Source organism: Pezoporus flaviventris, unplaced genomic scaffold, assembly GCF_033815535.1.
Source record: "Pezoporus flaviventris isolate CSIRO_AGI_PZ_B2104156 unplaced genomic scaffold, CSIRO_AGI_Pfla_v1 ptg000013l, whole genome shotgun sequence".
Lineage (NCBI taxonomy): Eukaryota > Metazoa > Chordata > Aves > Psittaciformes > Psittacidae > Pezoporus > Pezoporus flaviventris.
The window spans coordinates 34,520,753-34,544,957 of record NW_026892561.1 but is presented as its reverse complement, the minus strand read 5'-3'; the positions used below and the strand labels follow the sequence as shown (position 1 = coordinate 34,544,957).

At 42.5% G+C, this 24,205-nt stretch overlaps 1 protein-coding gene across 4 annotated transcripts in view; it reads right to left on the bottom strand.

Annotated features, from left to right (window-relative positions):
• Positions 1-24,205, bottom strand: part of PLCH1 (phospholipase C eta 1) — an 80,009-nt gene extending 55,804 nt beyond the window's left edge. For all 4 annotated transcript variants that reach the window (XM_061452688.1, XM_061452690.1, XM_061452691.1 and 1 more), the window contains exons 1-2: positions 24,086-24,205; positions 8,596-8,713 (exon numbers count right to left, since the gene is read on the bottom strand). In XM_061452688.1, coding sequence (XP_061308672.1) covers positions 8,596-8,674 — 79 coding nt within the window. In that variant the 5' untranslated portion in view covers positions 8,675-8,713; positions 24,086-24,205. The remainder of the gene's footprint in view (positions 1-8,595; positions 8,714-24,085) is intronic.

Sequence of the window (24,205 nt, the reverse complement as noted above, 5' to 3'; positions counted from 1 at the left end):
GTGACCCTCACATCCTTCCAGCCCACTTCACTTTCACATACATCCCCTATTCTCAAGGGGATCATGATGTTCCTGCTGGGAGCCATTCATGGAGCCACCACACACAAAGTCCTACCAAAGTCTCAGGGTTGATGGTAACAAGCACCCTTTCTGAATATAAAATTGTTATCATTACCTGAATTTGATTAACATCAATGAGCACTGTAAGACAAATATACATACTCTGAACAGCCACCACTGCACAATCCCCAGATAAGGTTTGGCATGGAAGGTAACAGGCTCACTTGTATGCCTGTTTTTCCTGTTCATGTTTTCTGCCCCTTAAGCACTTCCTTGCAAGACCTTTGCCAGTGCTTTGCATACTTAAAAGGCTGGAGTTTAAAACTTTTTAAGCTGGTTTCAAGAAACACATGAACTATCCTCCAAACTTCATCTCGCCAATAGCTTTTGACAATCCAGCTACAAAAGCAACAAAATATATAAAAAGATGCTTATTCACTCATCTCCCCTAGGCTCATATTATTTTCCAGTCTTTTCAATTTGCTGTTCAAAAAAAAACAAACAAAAACAACAACACTTCTGTCATTAAACCACTGGAATTATTTTGAGGTAAGACAACAAGTACCTCCAGGTACAAAGCAGACAGTGTCAAAGCACTATCCCTACCATTTCATTAAAAAAGGGGATTTAAAGCTTTCTTGTAATATCTGCAGACTGTAGTTCTTCTCTTCCATGCCCATAGTTACAGATATGTTTTCATTTAAAATACACTGTAGTTCAGCTTACAGCTCTGAGCGAGATGAAAGAATGTGGGTTTCCACCAAAAACAATGCCAGAGGGACAAAGAGGTGCTGGCTTGGCTTGGGGTATATATGCCAAACCATAGCCAATGCTTTCAGCTCTTTGCAAGAAAATATGGATTAAACCTGCCACCAAGGCACTCCCAGCTCATCCCTGTGAGGGAATAGCCGATGGGGTAACTAGCAAATATTCCCACATGGAATGACCAAGGAGACAGCCAGCCAGCTGCAGGAATCGCTACATTCAAGCCCCTTCTCCCCAGGCAGCTCAAGTCTGTTGGGCTATAAAACCAGTTAAAAACTCCCTTGAGATGCATGGAAGATACATGTGCCATGAAAACCTGAACCAGTACTTGCAGGGTAAAAATCCTGCCTTGTGTTTGCTGCTCTGGGTTAGACAAGATGCAGGAAGCCAGGCAGGGCTGTACCACACGAGCTCAGGCAGATGCTCCTTTCAAGAGCTAACAGCCCACATTTGGCAATGCTTAGTGGCCATGGTCCAAGGTATCTCCTGGAGAACCAGCTGCGGTGTAGCCCTGCCTGCGCCCTGAGACACAGAAGACTTCCCTTCCTCACCACAGCCCAGCAGCACCTGAACTAGGCGCCTGACACGTCGCCGTTCACTACTGAAGAAATTTAATTACCAAAAGCATCAGCCTTTGCCAGATTGCCAGAAACAGAAGCCCAATTTTTAACACTAAAAACCATACCTCACAAGGCTTAGACACTGGGCAGAGACACAACACTGCAAGTTGTACAGCAAAATATTCATTTTCCAGTAAATGAGAATATGATTTAACTAACAGTTTTGAAATTATAGCGTCAAAAGAATATTAATTTTCTGGTTCATCAGTTTTTCCTTTTTCACTGTCAAAATAGCTGGAAACTTGTATAGAGACTAATTCTGCTAAAAAGCAAGAAAAGCTGATTAGAGAACTTCTACCTCTTACAGCAAATAGATAATGAAATAAGAGGATAACATCTTCATATTAATCATCCAAATTTAATCTTAGACCTAAGCTGTAATACAACCTCCTCATGAAAAGCCAGCTAACAGTGAAGAAAACTTTAATTTAGCTGCATGAAAAACTCATCGTTTTTATCAGATTAAAGTTTTTATCAACTCTACTCATTTGTGATTTATGAAGACATGGCCCTTTGGAAAGCTAACAAGTATATAAAGATGGAAAGGTGAAAACACTTGGCATTAGAACTCACCCCCTGATACACTATGAGAGGAATCCCACACATGAAACTCCTCCTTTCAGCAAAGATGCATCTAACAACACACGGGGTTCTTGAAGGTAGTTATACATTCAACGAAGCATCAAGAGGCCCTTTCTTCAGGCATTTTAGGCACTTCTTAAACCTATGCGAACTTTAATAAAGAAATTCTTTAACGCCCTTCTTGCATATACATTTTCAGTTATGTCTGGTTCTCTCAAGGAATGAATTGTGGATATTTTGCTACATAAATCAGAATATAAACCAAAACAAAAATTATTGCACTATTATCTTGTCCTACTTTCCCATGCATCATTATAAAACTTAAATTGAAGCTGACTACTAAGATGTAAGTCTGAATTCTGCAGTCTACATCTGCCATCTTTAGCACTGTAGCCTCAAGCACAGGGCTTGCATGAGGCTTCAGCAGAGCTAATTATAAAGCATTGCCCATCAGCAAACATCAAGCCTAACATATATGTGCACTTCAACAATGATTTAATATTGTTTTCCCAAACTCTTGTGCTCTAATAACCAAAATAGACCATTTTATTGCATAAAAAGTAAAATATAATGCATTTCACATTCCCATTCATTGGGCACAAAAGTTCAGGATCACTGAAGCAAAAGAATTCTACAACAACTTGCACAAAAGCTCAGCCTCTCAGGCTGAAATGAATGGAAAACCACTGCAGTAACACCAGCCATAAGCAACCTCTTGTTTACCTGTGCAAAGCTGGTTGTGTAACAGGAGTAGCTGCTCATCTAATAAAGGCAGTGCACAATTACATCCATTACAGTTGGGAAATCTTTGAGATTATCTCTCAAAATAAGCAACTGCCTTGGACTAAGTCTCTCCCTCCTCAACTTGGGATGTATAGAAGTAGGAGATTTGGAAGAACCTTTTGAGAGATGAGCTGGATATTCCCGAAACAAGAGGCAGAGAGCACATGCAGGAATCCAAATCAGCAGCCAGCAATTTTCCCTGCAAGTCTGCTGGTGGCTGGGATAGACACTGCACACTGTCAGATGACAAAATAATTACTGAAAAATATTGTTTGCTTAGTGCCAGCACGAGACAGACATCTGAGTGGCCTGTCTCAAAGTGCCATTTAAAGTAAGTGGAAGTACTTGTATTCACTGTGCCACAAAGCTTCACTGTGATGTCTCAAGACCTCAATACTGACCTCAATATTGAAGTTCAGAATGAAGTTCCCATTCTTGCTGCTTTCCCTTTCTCAGGGGCAGCAGAAAGTGCTATCACCACAATGTTCTCCACCCATTTCCTCTGCAAGATGTTAGAAAGCAGACATTCGAAGCTATCAAAATGTCTGCCTGACAAGACTGAAGTACCTCTCTATCTTACGGATTTGGCCCTCAGTTCAGGACATCCAGCCAATAGTTTTTCAAAGGTGAACCAATCAAGCAACCAAACCTGTTCCATCTATTATGGTCTGAATGTGGCATTGTTACATGAAATTATTGTATCCATTCAAGCAGATTTACACCAACCATTGTTAATTTTGTAGTTTACCTGCACAGATGGTCACAAGCATAAATGAATTCCAAAAAACTTCAGGAGAAAAACTTATCAGATGTAAAGGTTAATAAATGCAAATATCTAGATGCAGCTTCTGGCTTGGGAAGTACTTATGCTGCTGACCAACAGGCACTGGGAGCGTGTGCCACAGAAAGGGTTATTATGTACAGACTGTGGTTTTCCCCCTTTTTGCTTTAAGCCCCAAACATCTACTAGCAAAGTAGATGGATGCTTGGTCTGACAACACCACCATTCCTACATTGTTACTGCCAGCAAACAAACAAAATATGATCCACATTTATAGCTTGAAAAACCCTGAGAAAATTAAAAAATCTTTTTCCAAGCCTAGAGGCACGATATACTTAGTATTTTGGCACTGTATGCAACAGGAAGGAAAAGAAAGTGGGTTCATCAAGTCCTCATGGCTTTTCGGCACATTATAATTGCTTATCTGCTCTGTTCTACAGAAACTGCTAAAATAGCTTAAACCCAGTTCTGTCTTCGGTTTGTTATTCTCTGTGTGCACACACAGTGCCGTATCTTAACTGTTGCTGAAGAAAACTGACATTTTTGCTTCTAGGCAGATAAGACTCCCTAGACTACAAGACACAGCAGCAACCTTCACTTCTGTAACCAAAAATTTCAGACATTAACAGATTAGAATTTTATATTTTGCAACTGCAGCTATTAGCAGATTTTTATCAAAAAATTATAAAATTAGGATAAATCCTTAGGCACTTTTGATGCATATAGTACTTCAGCATTACACAGATGAATGTTCAGTCATTACTCAAAGGCAACCCATTAAAGCTCCATGGAAAGGCACACAGCTGTGTATCAATACTTTTTCTTGCCTAACAACATGTGTCTCATCATCATAATGTAGGGAAAGAGCAGCCTGATTTTGTACAGCAGCATTTTCTAGAATAGAATGGAAACACTCCTGTTTGTACTTGATATTCACTGTACACAGGATTTGAATTGGGACCACTTCAATAATTCCTCAGCCTTACATCCACATTAGCCAATATACTGCTTGCTACTAATTACATTTATAACTTCAGAGTAAGAGCACAGACAGGGTGCTTTAAGAATTTTTTTCCAAAACTTACCAATCTCCAGCTCAAAGTATGCTAGTTTTTCCTGTGTCTCTTTATATACTTGTGGACAATTTTCAATTTGCTCTTGTGCCAGATTTCCCCATCAGTTCAAATAAGCCCTTGCTTCCCTGAGCAATGCACTGATAGTCAGTCACATCCCCTATCAATCTTTGATTTCCCAGGCTAAACAAACCAGACTCATCTTGCCTCCACTTCTGTAGTCCTTTTTTCTGCCTGTTCCTGAGCTCCAAGAAGGCACCAGAGATGAATGCAGTTGAGCAGCAAAGTTCATATTGTGTGCCACTGTAGATGCTTCCAGTACTTAGGTCTCTACAGATAATGATGTTCCTATGCTTTTTAAGAACACCATCTGATGGAGTGGGATATTTTTATCCAACTGGTTTGCACCCAAGGTGCAACAGTTCTTCCAGGTTACAAGCTCAATTGCAGATAATAACTGTACCACTGTGATGGAACCTCCTAGAGAAGATGATACAATTAAATTAGTCCATCACTCTGAAGAGTGCAGTTTAGGTAATATGAACAAGACTTAATTAACATGACATCCTACCAACAGTGACCAAGTCCCTCGACACAAGTCTGGAAAGAGGTGCAGAATCCAGAAGATAACATTAGAAACAGAGAATGAATTACAATTATGGAAACACAATTAAAACAAAAGGGTTGTATTTCTGAGAGAACTTAAGAAGAAAATTGGCATAGGTAACTGACTCTATATATGAACAGATACTTTCAGAACTGCCAAGACAAAATCAGCTATTCGCTAAACGTGTCACAGCTTCTTTCTGTTTAACTATTACAGAGTATTAGCATTCATAAACATAGAAAAATAAGCTAATCAATAGCTCTGTGTGCCTGCTCCCTGAAGAGCTATGTTCTCAATGTCAGAATACGAAATGATAATAGTAATAACTAAAAAAAAAAATGAAAAAAAATGTGTAAAACAGAATTAATACAACCCTAAAGCTGGACATGTACAAACCCAAACACTAAAATGTCAGCAAATCACAAGGGGTTGTATCACAGTACCTTCCCTGCTAACAGTCCCTTCCCACAGAGTTCATATGAGATTTTCTTTCCCAATTTCCCAGCGCTATAAAAAAGTTCTAAACAAGTACAATTTCCTTATATCTGCTGAAGAAAATATGGCCTCAGACACAGGTAAGTCCCAATTTAGTTGTGTGGCTTTCACTTAGCCATGCAAAGCTCAAAAGTTCACTGCTCAGACCCACTTGAACTCTTCAAGAACGGAAAGGAAATGGGTTGGTCTTACCTGCCACTAGGAATGGGGGCAAGCACCCAGCCCACACACCCCCACCAGTCCCCCGTGCTCTTTGTCAGGACCTACAAGATAAGAAGGCTCACTGACAAAAAAACCCAAATCCTTAAAAAGCTCCATCAACCCTTTTATCTATATCAGCATAGTCCCACAGGAAACCAGCTTCTCTTGAGCATCAGGAGCAACATGCTAATTCCCACAGACATGCACATGTCCACTTATGTCATGCTGTTGGGACCTCTGTCACTGTCCAGCTTGGACTTCAACACCCTCCATATACTCAGTGTGAAAATAACTGTCACTGCAGTGCCTTGCTTAGGTCAAAGAGACAAATAGGAAGCCCTGAAGGATTCTGTCAGAGAAAAATAATTAAACCTGTCTGGTCATTAATGAAAGAAAAATAAATTAAGCTATAGAATCTTTCTGGTCTAGGATGCCTGCTAATTCTGTCTTCTATTTTAGATGACTATCACTTTTCAGACTCATTACTCTATAGCTGTTCATGGACTACTGGACTTTGTGCTAATGGCTCATTATCTATCCTTCATGCCATGAGGGAGATAAAGACATTGTGATGCTTTACAATAAAATGCTACCTCAAGTTACATAGTATGGACCAGACTTTTCTTTCACTTGATCTGGAATAGCAAAATTGCAAATACACACCCAAAACACGGCTGCTCCAGTTATACACTCAGAAAGCAGACTGTTACCTGGAGAAAAGTGTGATTAATTGGCATCTACCAAAACATTGCCAGAGTGCTCAGACTCAGAAAAGAGGTAGCTGGGTGAAGATATCTGGGAAACAACAGTCTCCTCCTATGGTGTCAGAGAGAACACGATCCCACAAAAGGCAGTGGGGCCACATGTGTGGCCTGATGAATCCCAGGAACACATCTGCTTCATCTGAGAAGCAGAACAGCTGTGCCTGGAGACAACAGATTTACCAATGACAAGTTTGTGAACCATCTTCCATGTAACGCATGTCCCAGATGTAGCACAAAATTGAATGACAGTGCTGCTGTCAGACTGACTTACAGAAAAGTAACAACATTCTTCCAATGTCCCAAACAGAACTAACAGTGCCTACGGGCAAGAAAAAAAGCAATACAGGGGAAAATGGTAATCTCTAAATAGACTGTTAAGATGATGCAGAAATTGACAAATGATTAATTCAACCACTAGCTACTAGCTTCATCAATGGTAACTTAACTAGTGACAAAAATGCAGATGCAGTTTGGTTTATGATGGGTTACATTGAAGTTCTGCAAGGCTCAAACTTCCCCAGCTTCCTGACAAGCAATGAAAAAGGAGGCGTAGGTTCTCTAGGGGAAAAAAAAATTGCTTTTGAAAAAGTTGAGTATTTCTGTTAAATTTATAGGCATTTCACACTGCTGCTACTAATAGTCCCACAAATCTACCCTAAAGTGACAATTTTTAACCACTGATCTCAAAGGGAATAAAGAATACAAAATTTGGGCTCCTGGAAACAGCATTAGAAAGTCCCTCCCCCAGCAGGACAGGTAGGTGTCCAGCAGTCTTATTAGATTAGGCCTGCAGGAGTCTATTCCAGGCAGGCATGGCTTCCAAGTCCTGGTGGTCCCTAACCCACTGCAGGAGCATGGGCTGGGCTCAACACCCTGTGTCCAAGAGTAAAGCAAGGGGAGAGAAACCTGCATGGGGGACACGCATGCTCTAAATTGATAAATCAAATTTGAAGTGAACAAAAAAAGGTCCTGAGAAGGAAGCCTCTTATAACAAAATTTCTTCAGAGTATTTCCTGACTTTGCTATTGGATAAATACTTCAATAACTAAATGATTATAGCATGTTATCTGCAATGGCAAGAGACTAAGATCTAAGGGGTTGATAGGGAACTAACCAGGGATCACTATTAGGCATCTATTTTGCACGTACACAAATGCCTGGTCAATACTTGGAAGTCAAGCTCTTTCGGACACTTTCAATTCCTTCTTTTTAGGAGCACAAAGGATGCATACCTGCAACTGGAGCAGTTCTAGAAATGTCAGGAGGGAATGTTTAAGTGTAAGGCAGCGCCAGGCTTTGCGAACACAATTAATCCATTTCACCCAAAGTACAATTACCACCTACACTACAAGCAACCCTGCCCACTGCTTGTGCTCCCACTGCTGCGCTGCTTTTCTCCGGGCTTTAATGCTCTGGTTAAGCATAACCTGCCAGGTGCACCAGCCTGTCGGTGGCCTCACCCATGGGGAAGGAAGGAAGCGCATTCCTGAGCCAAGCGGCGGGGAGAAAGGGAAGGGCTCCCTGCGCTGACCTGCCGGGAGCCGCGGCCGGTGTGCGGGGGGCAGCACTTGTGGAGGGCGTGCGGTCCCGGAGCGCCCCCTGGCGTGCCCGCGCGGCGCCGCCAGCGGCCGGCCCCACTCTGTGCACCCCCCGGCCACTAGCGCACCACTGGGACGCCGCAGCCCCGGCACCCCACCCGAAGAGCATCCAGGCCTTCGCACCCACGGTGAGCTGAGCAGGCCCCGTTGCTAACTGGCCCCAAGAGCTGCATTACCAACACGATGTGCATACACGCTCAAAACCTCGGTGGCACCTGACCGTAGGAAACGCTAGAAGCCAGCACTTAGGGTATGTTGTAACTCACCATGAAACACACCATTGTCCACCAAGAAGTGCCTGCAGTACTGCATACAGCATTTCTTGTCCAGACTCCAGTAACTCATCGTAAGATAATTTCCTGCTCACCATCCAAGGCAGTGGCCCTACAAAGGAAAACAAAGAGTGGATAATTAGAAGTTAATTTACAAGAAATGCATAACTACAAAGCACTGTAAGAGTGCTGTTTGTGCCCCTTATGCAAAACAGTTCATTAGCGTCATACAAAGCATTGCAACAGAGTTAGTCCTTCACTCTCCAAACATGCCCATCTCTGATTATGTACAGGCAAAGGGTATGAGCAGATCATCTGGACAGGGCAGAAGGGTCAGCACACTTACAGCTAGCATGTTAAAGGCTGCTGGAGCAAGCCCAGCCTACCCAGCACTCACTGCACCCACAATGGGTGCCTGTTGTTACAGCCACCTCCACAGTCCCTGCAGGCTACTGTGGGGCCATGACGAGATGATCAATTTAGTCTATTTAGTGATGCTGTCCCATATTTAACGAGCTGCAGAAACACCAGACAATGGCACAAAACTATAAACCTTCCCCAAATGAATCAAAGTTAATTTTGAGACTAAAGTAGTGTTACGTGGACACAGAGCCTCTGAGCACTCCCCTGTGCCTACGCACCCTTGCCTTTGGCAGTTTCCTGTGAGGGAGCTCAAGAACTCTCCTGGGGACAGGCAGTTTGAGCAGCACCTTTGAGGAGGCAGTCACCCATGCAAAATTTGTGTCCTTTAGCCCTAAGGGACACCAGTTTTGCACAGGGAAGAGATGCCCTCAACTCAGAGTGCCAGGGCTACCATGTGCTGAAGCACATGATATTGTCAATCTGCTTCCATCTTTTCTGCTTCCCCTGCCTCCATTACACTCCTATTGCACAGCTAATCACCAAACCAACCAGAGTGGGAGCAGCACCCTTCCTGGCAGTGCCACCAGCTGAGGACAGCCCAGGGCACAGCCAGAGCACCTGGGAGCCTGAGCGCTCCCCCTCCACAGTGGAGGCCACAAACCATATGTCTTTATCAGCAGGCAGAAGCTCACACTGCTGTGCAGGAAGACTGGGATTCATCTCTGAACCACAGCACTCATTTCAGAGGCAGACTGCAGAGAACATCCCAGGAAACTGCAGCAGCCCGCCCCTGCACGGGTGCATGGAGGCCCTGCCTTCCCTGCTTGCAAGGGATTGCTGAGGCTCCCAGCACTGTCACAGATGAGTTCTGCCTCTGACACCAGCAGCATCAGAGACAAGTCATCAAAGCATTCATGGGTAATTTGCCGCAGATGCTACCACCAAGAAGTGCTGGGAGGGGAGAGCAGTCTTTTTGGACACAGGCCCCGGAGCTCCACTAGGCCAAGCCCCCAACCACTAATCTTTCTTGGATCCAGCCAGTAATATTTAGAAACCAGTTAAAATAGAAATGAACAGCAAGCCAGGCCAAACGCGCCCAGCCAAGCGAAGGAAACGTGATCCAATCGCTGACAATGAGGTGAGAAACAACCCTCCTTCAGCTCTGGGAGTGTTTCCATCATAGCCACTCATTGTTCTACTGCCACAACCCAGGACAACAGAAACAATTGGAACAATTATATTCAGAGACCTAAACAGTAGAAGTTAACTCATTAATAAGCTGATGGTTATAACTCAAGACAAGGCTGTATTTGTTTGAGTCATTTCATTGAATTTCCCTGACCTTCCAAACTTTTGTTTTGCAAGTTGGACCTTGCAAAAACCCAGCAGGCCTTCTTATGCCAGTTACAGTTATAGCCAAACAAAAATGTATTTCATATTTCTTTGATACTTGTTGCTAAAAAAAAAAAAAAAAGAAAAAAAAAAAAAAACCCAAACCCAAAACTCGCCCCAAACCAAAAACACCAAGAAAACCCAAACAAACAAACAAAAAAAATCCCCAACAAAAAAGAAACCAACCAACCATGGACTCCTTGATATCTTGCTCTAACACCAAATCCTTTCACTGGATCCTCCTTCTCCGTCTGCAGCATTATGAAGTTCAAGACTCTCGTTTCAGCAACCCAGTTACCCCTTCCTGTTACAAGCCCACTTTGGCCTCCTATTTTATCTCCCTCCCACCTTCACATCAGTCAACCCAGCTGCTTTCTCGCCCACGCCAGATATAAGCAACTCCAGTTGTCTTTATCCAAGCAAACCGCTAGCAGGATGCAAGGACACTGCTATTCAAGCCTCCTCATAAAAGTACTGCTAGGGGGCAGTAACAAATCCCCACAGATGAAATACCACAGCATGTTGTAAATGCCTGGACTGCAGCTCTGCTGAGGAACACAAATCCATTTTGTTCAAGGGATTTCAAAACAAGAAAATAAACAAGTAATCTTAAGTCATAGCTAACAGGACTCATTTAATGATCAGTTTAGCTACAATCCTTTCCTGGGACCCAACCCAGCTATATGGGAACTAAGGAACCTGGAGAACTTTTCCCCTTTCCCATTCGTTAGTATGATGAATGCCATCTCCTGCAGTGATGAAGCAGCTGATCGTGAAGAGCCCAGAAATACCTGCTGTGTCTGGTCCACCTGGGAACAGCCTCAGTCCCACCTCTATTGTAGTCCCCTGTATCAAAAGAACAGACCTTCCCTCCCTCTCAATAAGTCACCAGACACCTCCTCAACTGATTCACCTCATAAACCCAGGAAAAACAGCAGGCTGTTCCTGGAGAGCTAGCAGGCTGAATGAGCTCAGAGAAGGTTCAGCAGCATTGCCCATGTGAAGGGATAGCAACATCCTGCAACGTGGAGGCAAGGCAGAGGTGGAGACAGCCTTCAGATCTCCTGCCAAGGAGCTGTCAGATCCGCTGGGGTGTCAAAAACATCCCTGCCAGGGGCGCTCTGTCTGGAGCAGGGATAGGTTTTCCTTCGCAGAAACAACAGCGAGCCTGGGGCTGAAGCCAATAACTTGTGCAAAAGTGCAAAATTACGTTCATGTTTACTTGCAGTGTTGATCGGTGCAAGTATTAGAGATTGATAGGCAAATACTGACATGATGTCTATGATATTTCTGTTGCAGGTTTGTGAGGAGGCTGTTGCTGTAGATGCAGGATTTGCCTCTCTACTGTTGCCTCTGTGGGGAGGAGAGATGATCTGAACGATCCACTCCAAGTGTGAGTCAAAAACACCCATTCTGGTTTGCTCTATCTTAAACCTATCAGTCTCCATTACAGTATGTCTTTTGAGCATGGCCCATGTATTGTTTACACTAAAGGCATAAAATTTGGAATGCTAAGCAGTAATACCTGCTACCTCTGCCAAACTTCATCTTCTACGTTTCCTGGACTTTCACCCTTGTCAGACATGAGCTTTCATTATAGCTTGCCATAACTAGGGTTACTCTTCTAGCATTAATTAGTAAGGCACAAGCTGTTAGTTACTTTTAAAGTGCAGGAATAATTTTACCATCATGACCCAGCCTACTGCCAGGCTTTTTGATTTTAGGCTATAAAAATGCAAGTGGCACCATGTTTCTAATTAAGAAACACATATCAAATATTCATCATTGAGAATTTATACAAAATGAAAAGAGAAGTTATCTCCTGCTCAGCTTCCACACAGAACTCATACCACAGGGGAGACTTATAGGGAAAATGTTGCCATCAAAACACATATGCAGCACCTCTGAAAGAAGCCCTTCAGCCCCCTCCCTCTCACGGCTCCTGCTGATTCAACACTCCTTTGTTCTTGCACAAAGGGCTCTCCCACACCACAGTGGCCCCTTAGAACAAACGTTCTCCCTGGCACATCAGGGATGAAGGCAGAATCCCAAAGTAGCTGTATCAGCTGACACAAACATCCTGTAAGAAAACCTTCCTAAGAAATGCCAGCAGTTATTTGGATGGCCCTCAAAGTTATTTGCTTTTTCTGTCACAGAGCTCTGGGAGAGCCCAGGCAAGATCACGCCCTATATTACACAAAAAAAAGCAAGCAAGAAACCAAACAATCACACGCTTTGGACCAAAATACCATTATCTCAAATTAACATGCACTTTGGAACATAACTGTTCAAAAATTTGCACCATTTCAACAACAATGTAGCAGAAAAAGAATATCCTGGTTATGTCATGTAGAATATGCTATATGAGTAAAAAGTGCCAGTAAGCATATGTTTAAGTAGGAAAGGACTTGTACCACCAAACTATTTTGGCAAAAGTTACGAAGATCCTGAGCATATATAAATCTGAATTCAAAATTTTTGTGTGTAGTTACTTGATAAAGCAACCAATTCAGAAAGACTTGAAAACATTCCTAACTTTTCCACTCTGCAGATTTCTCACCTTAGGGGTATCATTCTTTCACAACGAACAGAATTCCTGCAGGTTCAGTCCTGAGCCTGGCACATTCAAAGTGGTAATCAGTGTTTCACCAGTCAAGTGAAGAGACATTACTCCAGCGTGTCAAGAATCCATCTACTTTATACCTGGATAAAGTGAATTTACAGGCAGGGAGCAAGGGAGTCCATTATGTGGTCTGCAGAAACACAAGAACTTGAAAGAACTGTACTTTCTATTTTAGCCAATTAATTTCCATTAAATGTGTGTCAGCTGTGTTATTTTCATAGAATCATAGAATGGTTGAGGTTGGAAGGGACATTAGAGATCATCCATCCAACCCCCATCACGGGAAGGGACACCTTCCATTAGGCGAAATTGCTCAAAGCCCCATCCAACCTAGCCTTAAACACTTCCAGGGATGGGGCAGCCACAGCTTCTATTCCAATATCTCATCATCCTTATAGTAAAGAATTTTTTTCCTAATACCTAATTCTAAATCTACCCTCTTTCAATTTAAAACCATTCCCCCTTGTCCTATCGCTACATGCCCTTGTAAAAAGTCCTTCAGATTTCTTGTCGTATTTTAGTACTATGTTCCACGAAAGACATACTTCAGAAGAGCTATGATTATTCCTACTGAACTGTTCTTTACAAGAGAGTTTGATACAAGAAAATTAAACTTATGTATTCATGCATGTATGCATGTATATATATGTATCTGTTGATAGAGAATCATAGAATGGTTAGGGTTGGAAGGGACCTTAAAGATCGTCTAGTGCCAACTCCCCAGCCACAGGCAGAGACACCTTCCACTGGACTAGGTTGCTCAAAGCCCCATCCAACCTGGCCTTAAACACTTCCAGGGATGGGGCATTCACAACTTCCCTAGGCAACCTGTGCCAGTGCCTCACCACCCTTATAGCAAAAAATTTCTTCATAATATCTGATCTAAATCTACCCTCTGTCAGTTTAAAGCCATTCTCCCTTATCCTATCAGTATATGCCCTTATAAAAAAATCCCTCTCCAGCTTTCTTTTAGGCCCTCTTTAGGTACTGGAAGACTGTTATAAGTCCTCCTTCAAGCCTTCTCCTGGCTGAACAACCCCAGCTCTCTCAGCCTGTCTCCATAGGAGAGGTGCTCCAGGCCTCCAAGCACTTGTGGCCCTCCTCTGGACTCACTGAAGCAGATCTACATCCCTTATGTTTGGGGCTCCAGAGCTGAAAGCAGTACTGCAGGTAGGGTCTCACAAGAGCAGAGTAGAGGGGTAGAATCCCATCTCAACCTGCTGGCCACATTCCTTTTGATGCAGCCCAGCATATGGCTGGTTTCTGGGCTGCAAGTGCACATTGCAGGGTCAGGTTGAGCTTTTTGTCAACCAACACTCTCAAATTGTTCTCCTCAGAGATGCTTTCAATCCAGTCTCTGCCCAGCCTGCAGTTGTGCTTGGGATTGCCCCAGCCCATGTGCAGGACCTGGCACTTGGCCTTGTTGAACTTCATGAGGTTTGTGCTGGTCTACCTCTTGAGCCTGTCCAGGTTCCTCTGGATGGGAACCCTTCCATCCATCATGTCAACCACACCACATAGCTTGGTATCAGTAAGGTTCCTAAGGCTGCACTCAATCCCACTGTCCATGTCACTGACAATGTTGAACAGCACCGGTCCCAATACCAACCCCAGATAGCTGGATGAAATTAACAAATACGATTTTTTTTGTTGTTGTTATCAACATAGTGGGTAAGCTTCTTACAACAGAATTTTTTCTATATGCATACATTATGAAATCATTTTATTATGAAAGTTGTAGAGATGAATGTGTAAGATACTTCTGAATCTAGAAGAGGATGCATATTCTGTCTAGGTTGTGATAAATGCTTCTTATTACAAGAGGCTTAACACCAGGAACACCTGACACACTGGTGTCACTGTATGCTCCAGTTTTCCCTCTTGCACTAAAACCCCCATGCTTTAGTGAGTTTTGCAGAGGAGCAGGATGCTCATTCCAGTGAATCACAACACCAGCAGCTGGAGGGTGATCAACACTTGAGCAGAATATGTTCTCAGCCCAGGCTGACTGCTACGGTTAGCACCAAGCTGTTTTTGAGAGTAGCAGCATAATCTAAATATTTATCTGCAATATTTAACCTGGACCTGTGAAGGTCCCAAATGTGTAGAGGGTATTAGGCACACATCCATTTAGCACCAGGTGGGAACTCTGCCTGTGCAGGTGGGAGTTCACTGCACAGCTCTCTTGAGAATGCTCAGATAGATTAACAGGTAGTTAAGCAAACAGTGTACAGGTGGAGAGATTGCTAATCTCACTTTTTCTTAGCTGCCCTCTCCCCTTCTTGTTTCTAAAGCACTTCAACAGATAACAGTATTAAGTCAATCAGATGCTGTGAATTGTTCCTAATAACAGGACAGATACTGCTGTTAACCACCCTCTGACAAAACCACAGCTCCAGCTTCAAAGCTCACACCAGAATCTACCTAGTAAGCATATTTTGAAAGTATGATTTATAAAAAAAAATGTATTCCTTAGCACAAATGGTGTATGGGAAAAAAAAAACAAATATTTTGTGGAAAGTTCTACCAAAGTAAAAAAAAAATAAAAAATAAAAAATGTGCATGTGCCTGGGTGCCTGGCAATTCTGTCTTAAACTGGAAAGAAAGTCCAGAAAACACTGAATATTCAGAGTACTGCAGATTTTGGAAGCATGCACCTGTTTAAGATATCTGTTATGATAAATTTATGATTTATCTGTTATGATAAATTTTACAATGAAAAATAATTCAGAGAAAATGGACACCACAACTGATGTAAAGGGAAAGAATAATAAAGAAACAGATAAACAAGAAATAGTTTAGAAATGAGAAAAGTAATGCAATCAAGCAAAGGACACACCAAGTGTGTGACTGGAAATACTACTGTATTAGCTCCAGATATGGCCAGAGAGCACCCTTAAAAACATCAAACATCTGTATGTGAGGGCAGAAAGACTACCTGGCTGGCACTAAGGAGCAGAAAAATATACTGTCCAAAGAGAAACCCTGGTCTTTAATCTGACAGCTGTGATTGCAGCGGGCACACTCAGAATCTGACTGCTATCATGTGCGTCCAGTTAGCTTCCAGTTATTAGAAACAATACAAACAAACACCAAATCACAGTACAAATTCCACTTTGAACTTTTCTTTGAAAATACTGATGTAGTATTCAAAGTCAAGCAAATTAGCTTCACAGCAGATGTACATACATGTAGATTAGAAGGAGAGGTATTAGAACAGAGGTAGACCATTAGATTTGCCTTAAATTTGAGAGTAAGCAAAAGATTTACTTGCACACCTCAGGATCAGAATGAGGACTGCCAAGGTGGGGTTGAGATTCTTGGTCTGTCTGTAAGACCTCCTAAATTTGATAAAGAAATGTTCCAGATCAAGCCATACATCATATCTAAAGGTGTCATCAGCACTCAGCAGCTTGACAAACTCATGGCAGTAGAAATCAGATAAGACTTATCCCAGAACATGCTCTCAAGGGTCCTAGGGCTCAGTCCTTTGTTATACTAATATTACAAAATAACAGGTACTAAAAAGAGGGAGGGAAGTAATTTGCAATTCTGTTTACACCACAACATGCAACCAGGAAAAATTAAGCCCTCAACAACTCTTTCCCTGGAGCATGTTAATATATGCTGAAGGATTTATCCTAAATTAGCTCATCAGTAGCCACTAGCACAAACCTCTTTCCAGGCTTGCTGCATTAGAACAGCTGGTGTTTCTAGCCCGTGGTTTTACTTTCTAAAGAAAGTATGGACAAATCTTCTAGTGAAGCAACCTTCAAGCTTTCAGAGATCAGCTGAACAACATGGGCTGTATTTTTTTTTTAAACAGTATCCACAAAACAAAGTAGGCTATCACATGAAAAGCTTACTCATAGTCAGACCTGAAAACAGAACCTGAAGAGATAATAACATCCTAATATGACAATATTTCATAGGGCATCCACCCATCTGCAATCTTAAAATCATAGAATAGTTAGGGTTGGAAAGGACCTTAAGATCATCTAGTTCCAACCCCCCTGCCATGGGCAGGGACACCTCACACTAAACTATGCCACCCAAGGCTTCATCCAACCTGGCCTTGAGCACTGCCAGGGATGGAGCATCTTGGGATTCTTATTACATTAAGCCACTAAACCACCCAAATATTGCTAAACATTTAAGCTGGTCTGAATTCATGCAGATTTAGATTTAACTGCCATACAGAGCCAGGCTCTCTAAGGGTTCCATACATCATCTGTGCAGACTTTCACTTTAATTAGTATCAAGTATCAACATTGACTCAAAATAACTTGTATAAATGTGGGTAAAGTTAGATGCATAGGACCCATGAGGAATAGGCAAGGCACATTAGTGGCATCAAGTGGAAGATTCACCCTGCTGATAGAAAATGACATTTTTGACCACAAATTAATGTTGCTCTCTAACTCAAAAAACAAAGTTTCACCTATCTACGGTGTAAACTATTTCAGAAATGTAGGGGTACTTACCAGAAGTTAAAGTATCATGCATAAACAAAAAGCTTAAAAAAGTTAAACTCCCTTTTCAACAGCAAATATTTATCTGTAAGTACCACCAGCATGAAAAAAATATTACTGATAATACTTGATAATAGAAAGGAAAACCAACCAGTATTTGATCCTTTTCTTATCTCTCGAGGAACTGGTCTGGAGGAATAGAAGAAGTCATTTTGGTTTGGTTTATTTTTCTGCCAGATCAGTTCCCTAATCTAACGTGCCATGATGCCACAAGAACAGCTGTGCTGGCAAAAAGCTGGCAGTAAAGGTGTTGGAGTATGCAAGCCAGCTCAGTAGAAATCCTGTGGATTTTGCTGGGAGCAATTGGAAACTCTTAGAAGTCAGAGTTGTCTGTTCAAATGGAAAAAGGCATAAGACAGTTTGGATTTAGGACACAGATGCTGCACTTGCATATACTTTAGGCAGATGTGGTTTCCTGAAAATGCAGATTTTTTTATTATTTTATTTGCTTTAAACTTTTATTTTGGCTGTTCCCATATTAGACCATTAAATGCAAATCTTAGTTATACATCATTCACTAGATGAAGACAGACTCTTATATCAGTTTACTTAAGTGTTTAAAAATGCTTCTAAATCTTTGTTCATTTTACAGCGATTATCTACATCAGCAAGACTGAAATAGCATTATCATACCGTTGCTACTGCCGTATCAGACCACAGATCCCTTCACTGTCCCCTACAACAGTTCAGTCTCTTGTCCCAGTTCCAGCATTCAACTGAGGACACTCAGGAAGCTGTACTCAGCTTCACTTTGCTAATGCCATGGTATAAAGAGCAGGCAGTGGCAGCTGCACATCATCTAATGGTATGTAGGGTTCAGCCTAACCGTAACTGCATCTAACTTGGATCACACCAGAGGGCTGATGCCCACAGTTTGTTCCACAAACTACCCTTTCACTTTGCAGGAGAGGAGCAGGTAGACTTCACTATGCTGCATCATACATGGTGTCTGCCCAGCAAGTCCTCCCCGCTGTGTAGCCCACCCATTGCAGACAGGAGGCCAGTCAACTCATGTCAGCCTGTGTAATGGACAACTTTCTTATCTGCCCTACCAACAACTAAAAACCAGCAAACCTTAATCTTCCTGTGGCTGTTAATTCTGATGGACCTTTTGTTTCAAGTCATTTCTCTGCTCTTTCTGGGAAGTCATGAAAAGCATGTGTCAGCACAACTTGCTGCTGAGGAAGGCATTAGAAAGGATTTTAACTGATTCCCCATAGCAACAGACTCTGAAAGGGAATTAGCATTTGCTCCCCATTCCTCAAGAAACCTAAATGGAATTTGTTTTTCTCCTATTTAAGGAATTATTTCCAGGAGGGTGGCATGCTGCTGCCTCTGTCGCTCAGCAGGCACAGCTTTGGAAAACACTTTGCACACCCCGTCTTCAGCATAGCAGTGATCCCAGCAGACATGGAACTGTGTATGAACAAGTGTACATGTATGTTTCCCTTACACAGCTTTCCAGTACTCTATACACCTTTCTGCTACTTTTACCAGTTCTCTGTACACCAATTAACTAACCCAAATCATTTTTTAGTTTTGCTGCACAAAGGCTTTCAAACTCTAGATGCTGAATGGAAGAGTCTTTCTACACTGGAGATTTTAATCTCCAGAGAAAGAACTCACTTCACCACACTGGCAATGCTATTTTTAATGCATCATCAACAACACATCTTCAGTTTCTATTCTACTCTGAGATTTTCTTAATATTTTCTCAAATTTCTTCTTAAAAACCAATCACTTTGAAGTAGGCAAAGGAATGCACAGAAAGCCCAGAGCCATCCACCCCAATATTAATGCTCCCAAAGTCAGAAGAATTGATTGGTATCAGAGGCAGTTTCTGGACTTCCAGAGATTCCTGGCTCATGCCTCAATTCTTAAGGCACAAAACTAGATCAAGAGGAAAAAAAAAAAAAAATAAAATATATATATATATATATATATATATATATAAAATAAGCCAACTTTATCTCCCGTGCTGGAGATGAAAAATTTCACAGACTTCAATGAATTACATTACTGCACACAGTCAAGAAAAGACTAATTCCCACCACTCAGTTTGGTGGTGCTGATGCTGACTAGGGTGAACTATTGAGTGTGGGCAAAAGGAACCCCCCAGCCTCCCTAGAGCACATCCAGACCTGATTTTAGATGAAGCTCTGCTTAGCAGCACTTCACCATGTGCATCACTGCCTGGAGTGTGAAACACAGAACACAAGTGAAGGGAGTAGATTGAACACAGCGAGAAATTCACTCAACAGCTGCTAACAACACATGTTTAAGATCTTCTGAAAATACCTGACAAAGACTTTAAGACCTTTTCAACCAGCAAAACCATGCTTTAAAGGCATGAAGTCATGATAATGAACATGAAGCATAAGCTTGCTTTGTTCTTGCCCATCATAATTCTAGAAAACAATAATTCTCTTTCTAGAAACTAATATAAAAATTTCTCTCCCATAGGTTATTTTGCTTTAAGGAGGACCTTTTTTTCCTCAAGAGATCATCAGAAATATACCCTGTAAAAAGCAGGTGATACACAGCACACCAGATCACACCCAGGAGTACCCATCTCTCACTATGAGTAAATATTTAATAATTTGGAGAAGCCATTTTCAGACATACTGTTAACATACAAGACCTTATTCTTCATAGCTAAATGAGCTATTGCTGAACTTACAGGTCTGGCTCTACTTAGAGGACCCTGGATGTTGATTTTCTGTAGCATAGAGTAATTCAAATAATGCAACAATACGAGAAGATAAAAATAAGATGCCTGGAAAGAATTTGTATCAGCACAGCCAGCCATGTAAATGTATATATAGTTACTTACCACTCGATACATAGTCCCCCACAAAGCAGATGTTTTAAACCACAAGACCTGTTGCGTTTGTCATTGAGACAGTTGGTAATTGCCAATTTCCTTCCCTCTTTTTCTTGTACGGACACTACCAACCAATGCGTCAATCGCATGTGGCTGGAACTAAGACCAAGCAAAGAATATGGGAAGCACATTAATGTGAGCCTCAGCAGTGCCCAATTCAGACCCACGCAGTTATCACGTACTCCATCTCAGTAACATGCTTGGTCATGCTCAGTGTGTGTAGGTACCTGAACTGTGTGTCAGTTCCAATAAATCAATTTGGTAATGGAGCATGGACTGCTTTACACAACAGTTTGTCTCCACTTGAAATCTCTTGCATGCAACCTTGAGTTATTTCAGGTTGAAGAGATTCACATGGACAGCTCTTGCTGAGAATGATATACTGCTTTAACACATGGACAGGCGGCCTTGAAGCAGTTTTGCATTGTTCACTGGTGGACCTGAGCCTCTTCAGGGGTATGGAGCATCTGCATCATCCTGTCCCTGGCTTTCTCTAGCACTGCAACAGGTGTCTGCCTCCAACCGCTGTCAGCCACTCCGCCCACCTCTCTATTCCACTCCTCTGCACTCCTACTGCCCTTGTGGGAACCACAGTAAGTGCCTATCCATGGTAGCAGATATTTCCTCACCTTCTGGATCTCCCAGCCTGCCTTACCATCTCTCAAATGCACACTCTACATCACTCTCTGCCACCCAGGTACGACCAGATAGTCCCTCTGTAATGCTGGATGACCATCAAAATGCACCGTAAGTCAGGAAAGCAGAGGGCAAGCTCCTGTCTCTGGAGTAATGATAATGACCTCAGTGTCCATGGACAAGAAAAGTTATCTTTGTTACAGAATCAATCTCAGTTTCCCAAAATAAACAAGAAAACAAATCAAAAACCAAACCAAAATAGAAAGAGTACACACACCTCCCTCCTGGCCATTAGATCAGTCTGCACAAACGTTGGCCAACCTCAGCAGTACTCAAGCAGAAGCATCTTCTGCTTACAGACTTGGAAGCAAAGACAGGTCTATCCCTAGCAAAGTCCAGACCCAATGGTTCAGACCAATTAAACTCTAGCACATTGCTCAGCCCTGCTCCTTCGCCCCGGGGGAGCCACATTGTGCAGATAAGTGGCTTTAACACCCTTCCAGTACAACAGCCCCTAATGACTGCTCAGACCATGCTCTGCATCCTACTATGCCAAAAAGAAAATGCCATAATAACTGTGCTCCTAAAGCACCTTCATTTCAACACATTGAAGCAAATTTGAAGCATTAAAGCAGTTTCTGCAAGACCACAGCAGTCATACATGGCAACCTTACCTCCTCTGAAAATACAGGCAAAAAATGCTATCCTGTTGAAGATAATACAGGAGGGGAAGCAGACCTCGGGTTTCCAAATTTTGAGTGTTTATGTTATTGGGGTTTTATTTTAATATTCAGACTTTAACTTATTACAAAAAAAAAAAAAAACCACAAAACAAAAACAAACAGAAAAAAACACCACATCACCTTTTGTAGCTGCAGCTCTGGCTTTGCTGCCTAGGTAATCCATTTAATTGAATTGGATCTTGGGTGACACCTTTAAGAAAAATCGTATTCCCATTTCATTGAAGGAAAAATCATTCTATTTATGGAAAGATTACGTTGTAGAGCCAAAAGAAATACACAGCTTCAGCATAAAAGCCTTTCCCAAATAAAGGGAAGCTAAATATTGAATATAAGATTAATTTTTGTTCTGTGTTTTGATGCTCATAAAATTGTTTTACAGGTATTTCTTAGCAGTGTTTTGAATTACAGATCTACTCATGCAAAACCAGGATCTGTTAATAGTGGGTGGCCTCTCCTTTGCTTTTATGGAGTGAAAATTTTATTCTTTTACAACTACTGGTGATTTTTATCAAAGTCATCATGGGACACGTGCCTCAAAGGGTGAAAGGACAGAAGCATTAAAACAATTCCCTAGGCAACCTCTCAGGCTGAGCCAGTGTTGTTAAAATAATGAGTTGTGCACCACTCAATCCAAAACCACCAGCTGATCCCCATTTCTAGAGACAATAGGTAGAAAAAAAACAGAAAACGTCTGCCACTGGTCAGATAATTTTTCACAAATCCTGTGTCTTCAACTGATAAAACTTAATATTTTTTTTCTCTGACAGCCTACCAGTATTTTTAGACCTAGAAAAAAGCATCTTTCAGAGTTTTCTTTTTTAAAGTAAGTAGCATTCTCAAACTTATTCCAGACAGCTAAAATTTAAAGAAACAGGAAGATTTCTAACAGTGTCCATGTACTCCACCTCCCAGAAAGTCTGCTTTCTTTTTTTTTTATATACCACATTATTGCTAAATTTGGTGTCTTGTTGCCAGGTTGAATCCTGTCTGTCCTTTCAGTAATGGTGCGTGCAATTATTCTTTCACATTTCAGAACAAGACACCCAAAGTTTTCTTTCTCTTCGTCTAAGTTTTGTAACATACAAAGGCCAGAAGTCTCAAGGACAAGTAAATCAGGAGAGTCCACTGAAAACAGGCAAACATTGTGCTTTATAACTCACGAGTTAAAGCACACTTTAAACAAAGAGCCTATGACTGGTTCATCAGATAAGGCTTATATCTCTCTCCCTGGAATTTAATAACACTTCTTTTAAGAACACTTTTTGGTCAGCTAGAGTTGAAGTTCCCAGAATTATATAGTTACCTAAATACAACAAAACCGGCACGGAGTATAATTCCCAGCTCATCGTATGTTCTGTTTTGTTGCTTTGGCTCTTTTTCCCCCTTGAAAAATAGTTTGCTGAGTAGATCCAAAAAATGCCTTGTTTGAGGGCTGATGAAGTACTTAATACCCCAAGAGGCTTGACTCACACCTATTTCAGCACCTTACAGGGTTAAGACCAAGTGCTCTCCCTCACTGTTACACCCTGCAACACTCTGGGTAGCGTCCTCGACTCTTCTCAGTGGGGTCACGACTTTACGTGAAGCCTCATTTAACACGGTCTGGCCTAAATTTAAGGCATACCAAACGGCTGCAGCTTTCTCTGGTTTTAGCTCACCGCCGAAGTGGGTCCTGCAACCGTTTTGACGCAGCCTTCAAGCAGAACCTCCCACAGCACATGGCAAAGCAGATTTCACCCCCAAGAAAGTGGGCAAAGAGCCCAAAGACGGCTGAAATTTTATCCGGCATGATTCATTATTTAACCAACAGAACAAATACGGCCAACACAACCGCTGGTGTAGCCCCTTATGACTCCGGCCGGCTCCAGGTGCACCTCGGAGTACCAAGGAACAGCCCATGGACCAGCTGTACTGCGGGCGCTGCCGCTTCCCTCGGGGACCCCACGATGCTCTCGAGGACGCCCCGGACCGGCTGCGGCTCCAGAGAAAGGAAAAGTCGCGGTTTCTTGAAAAAGCTACTATAACGGCGTCCCGTGAGGTACAGCGTTTCTCACCGACCACAGCAATATTTTATCGGGGGGGTAGTTACAGTGTGTAAACCCTTACCTTAACTTCCGGCGACAAACACAGCAAAAAACCGGCATTAATTCCCGAAGCAAGACCCCAGCGGAGGTTCCCCCAGAGGCGGGCAGTCCGCGCACGCCCCAGGACAGCTCCGTCCCACCACCGCTCCACAGCCACCCGCCTGCCCGCGCCTCAATGGCCAGGGGCTCGAAGGCTCCCGCCGGGGGCTCAGCCCGTCCGCACTCACCACAGGACGCCAGATTCAGATCAATCTCGTACCGCCGCAACCTGCTCTCCGGTTCAAACGCACGGCTCTGCCGCCCGGCCCAGCCGGGTCCGCCCTCCAGCGCGGAGCTCAGGGGAAACC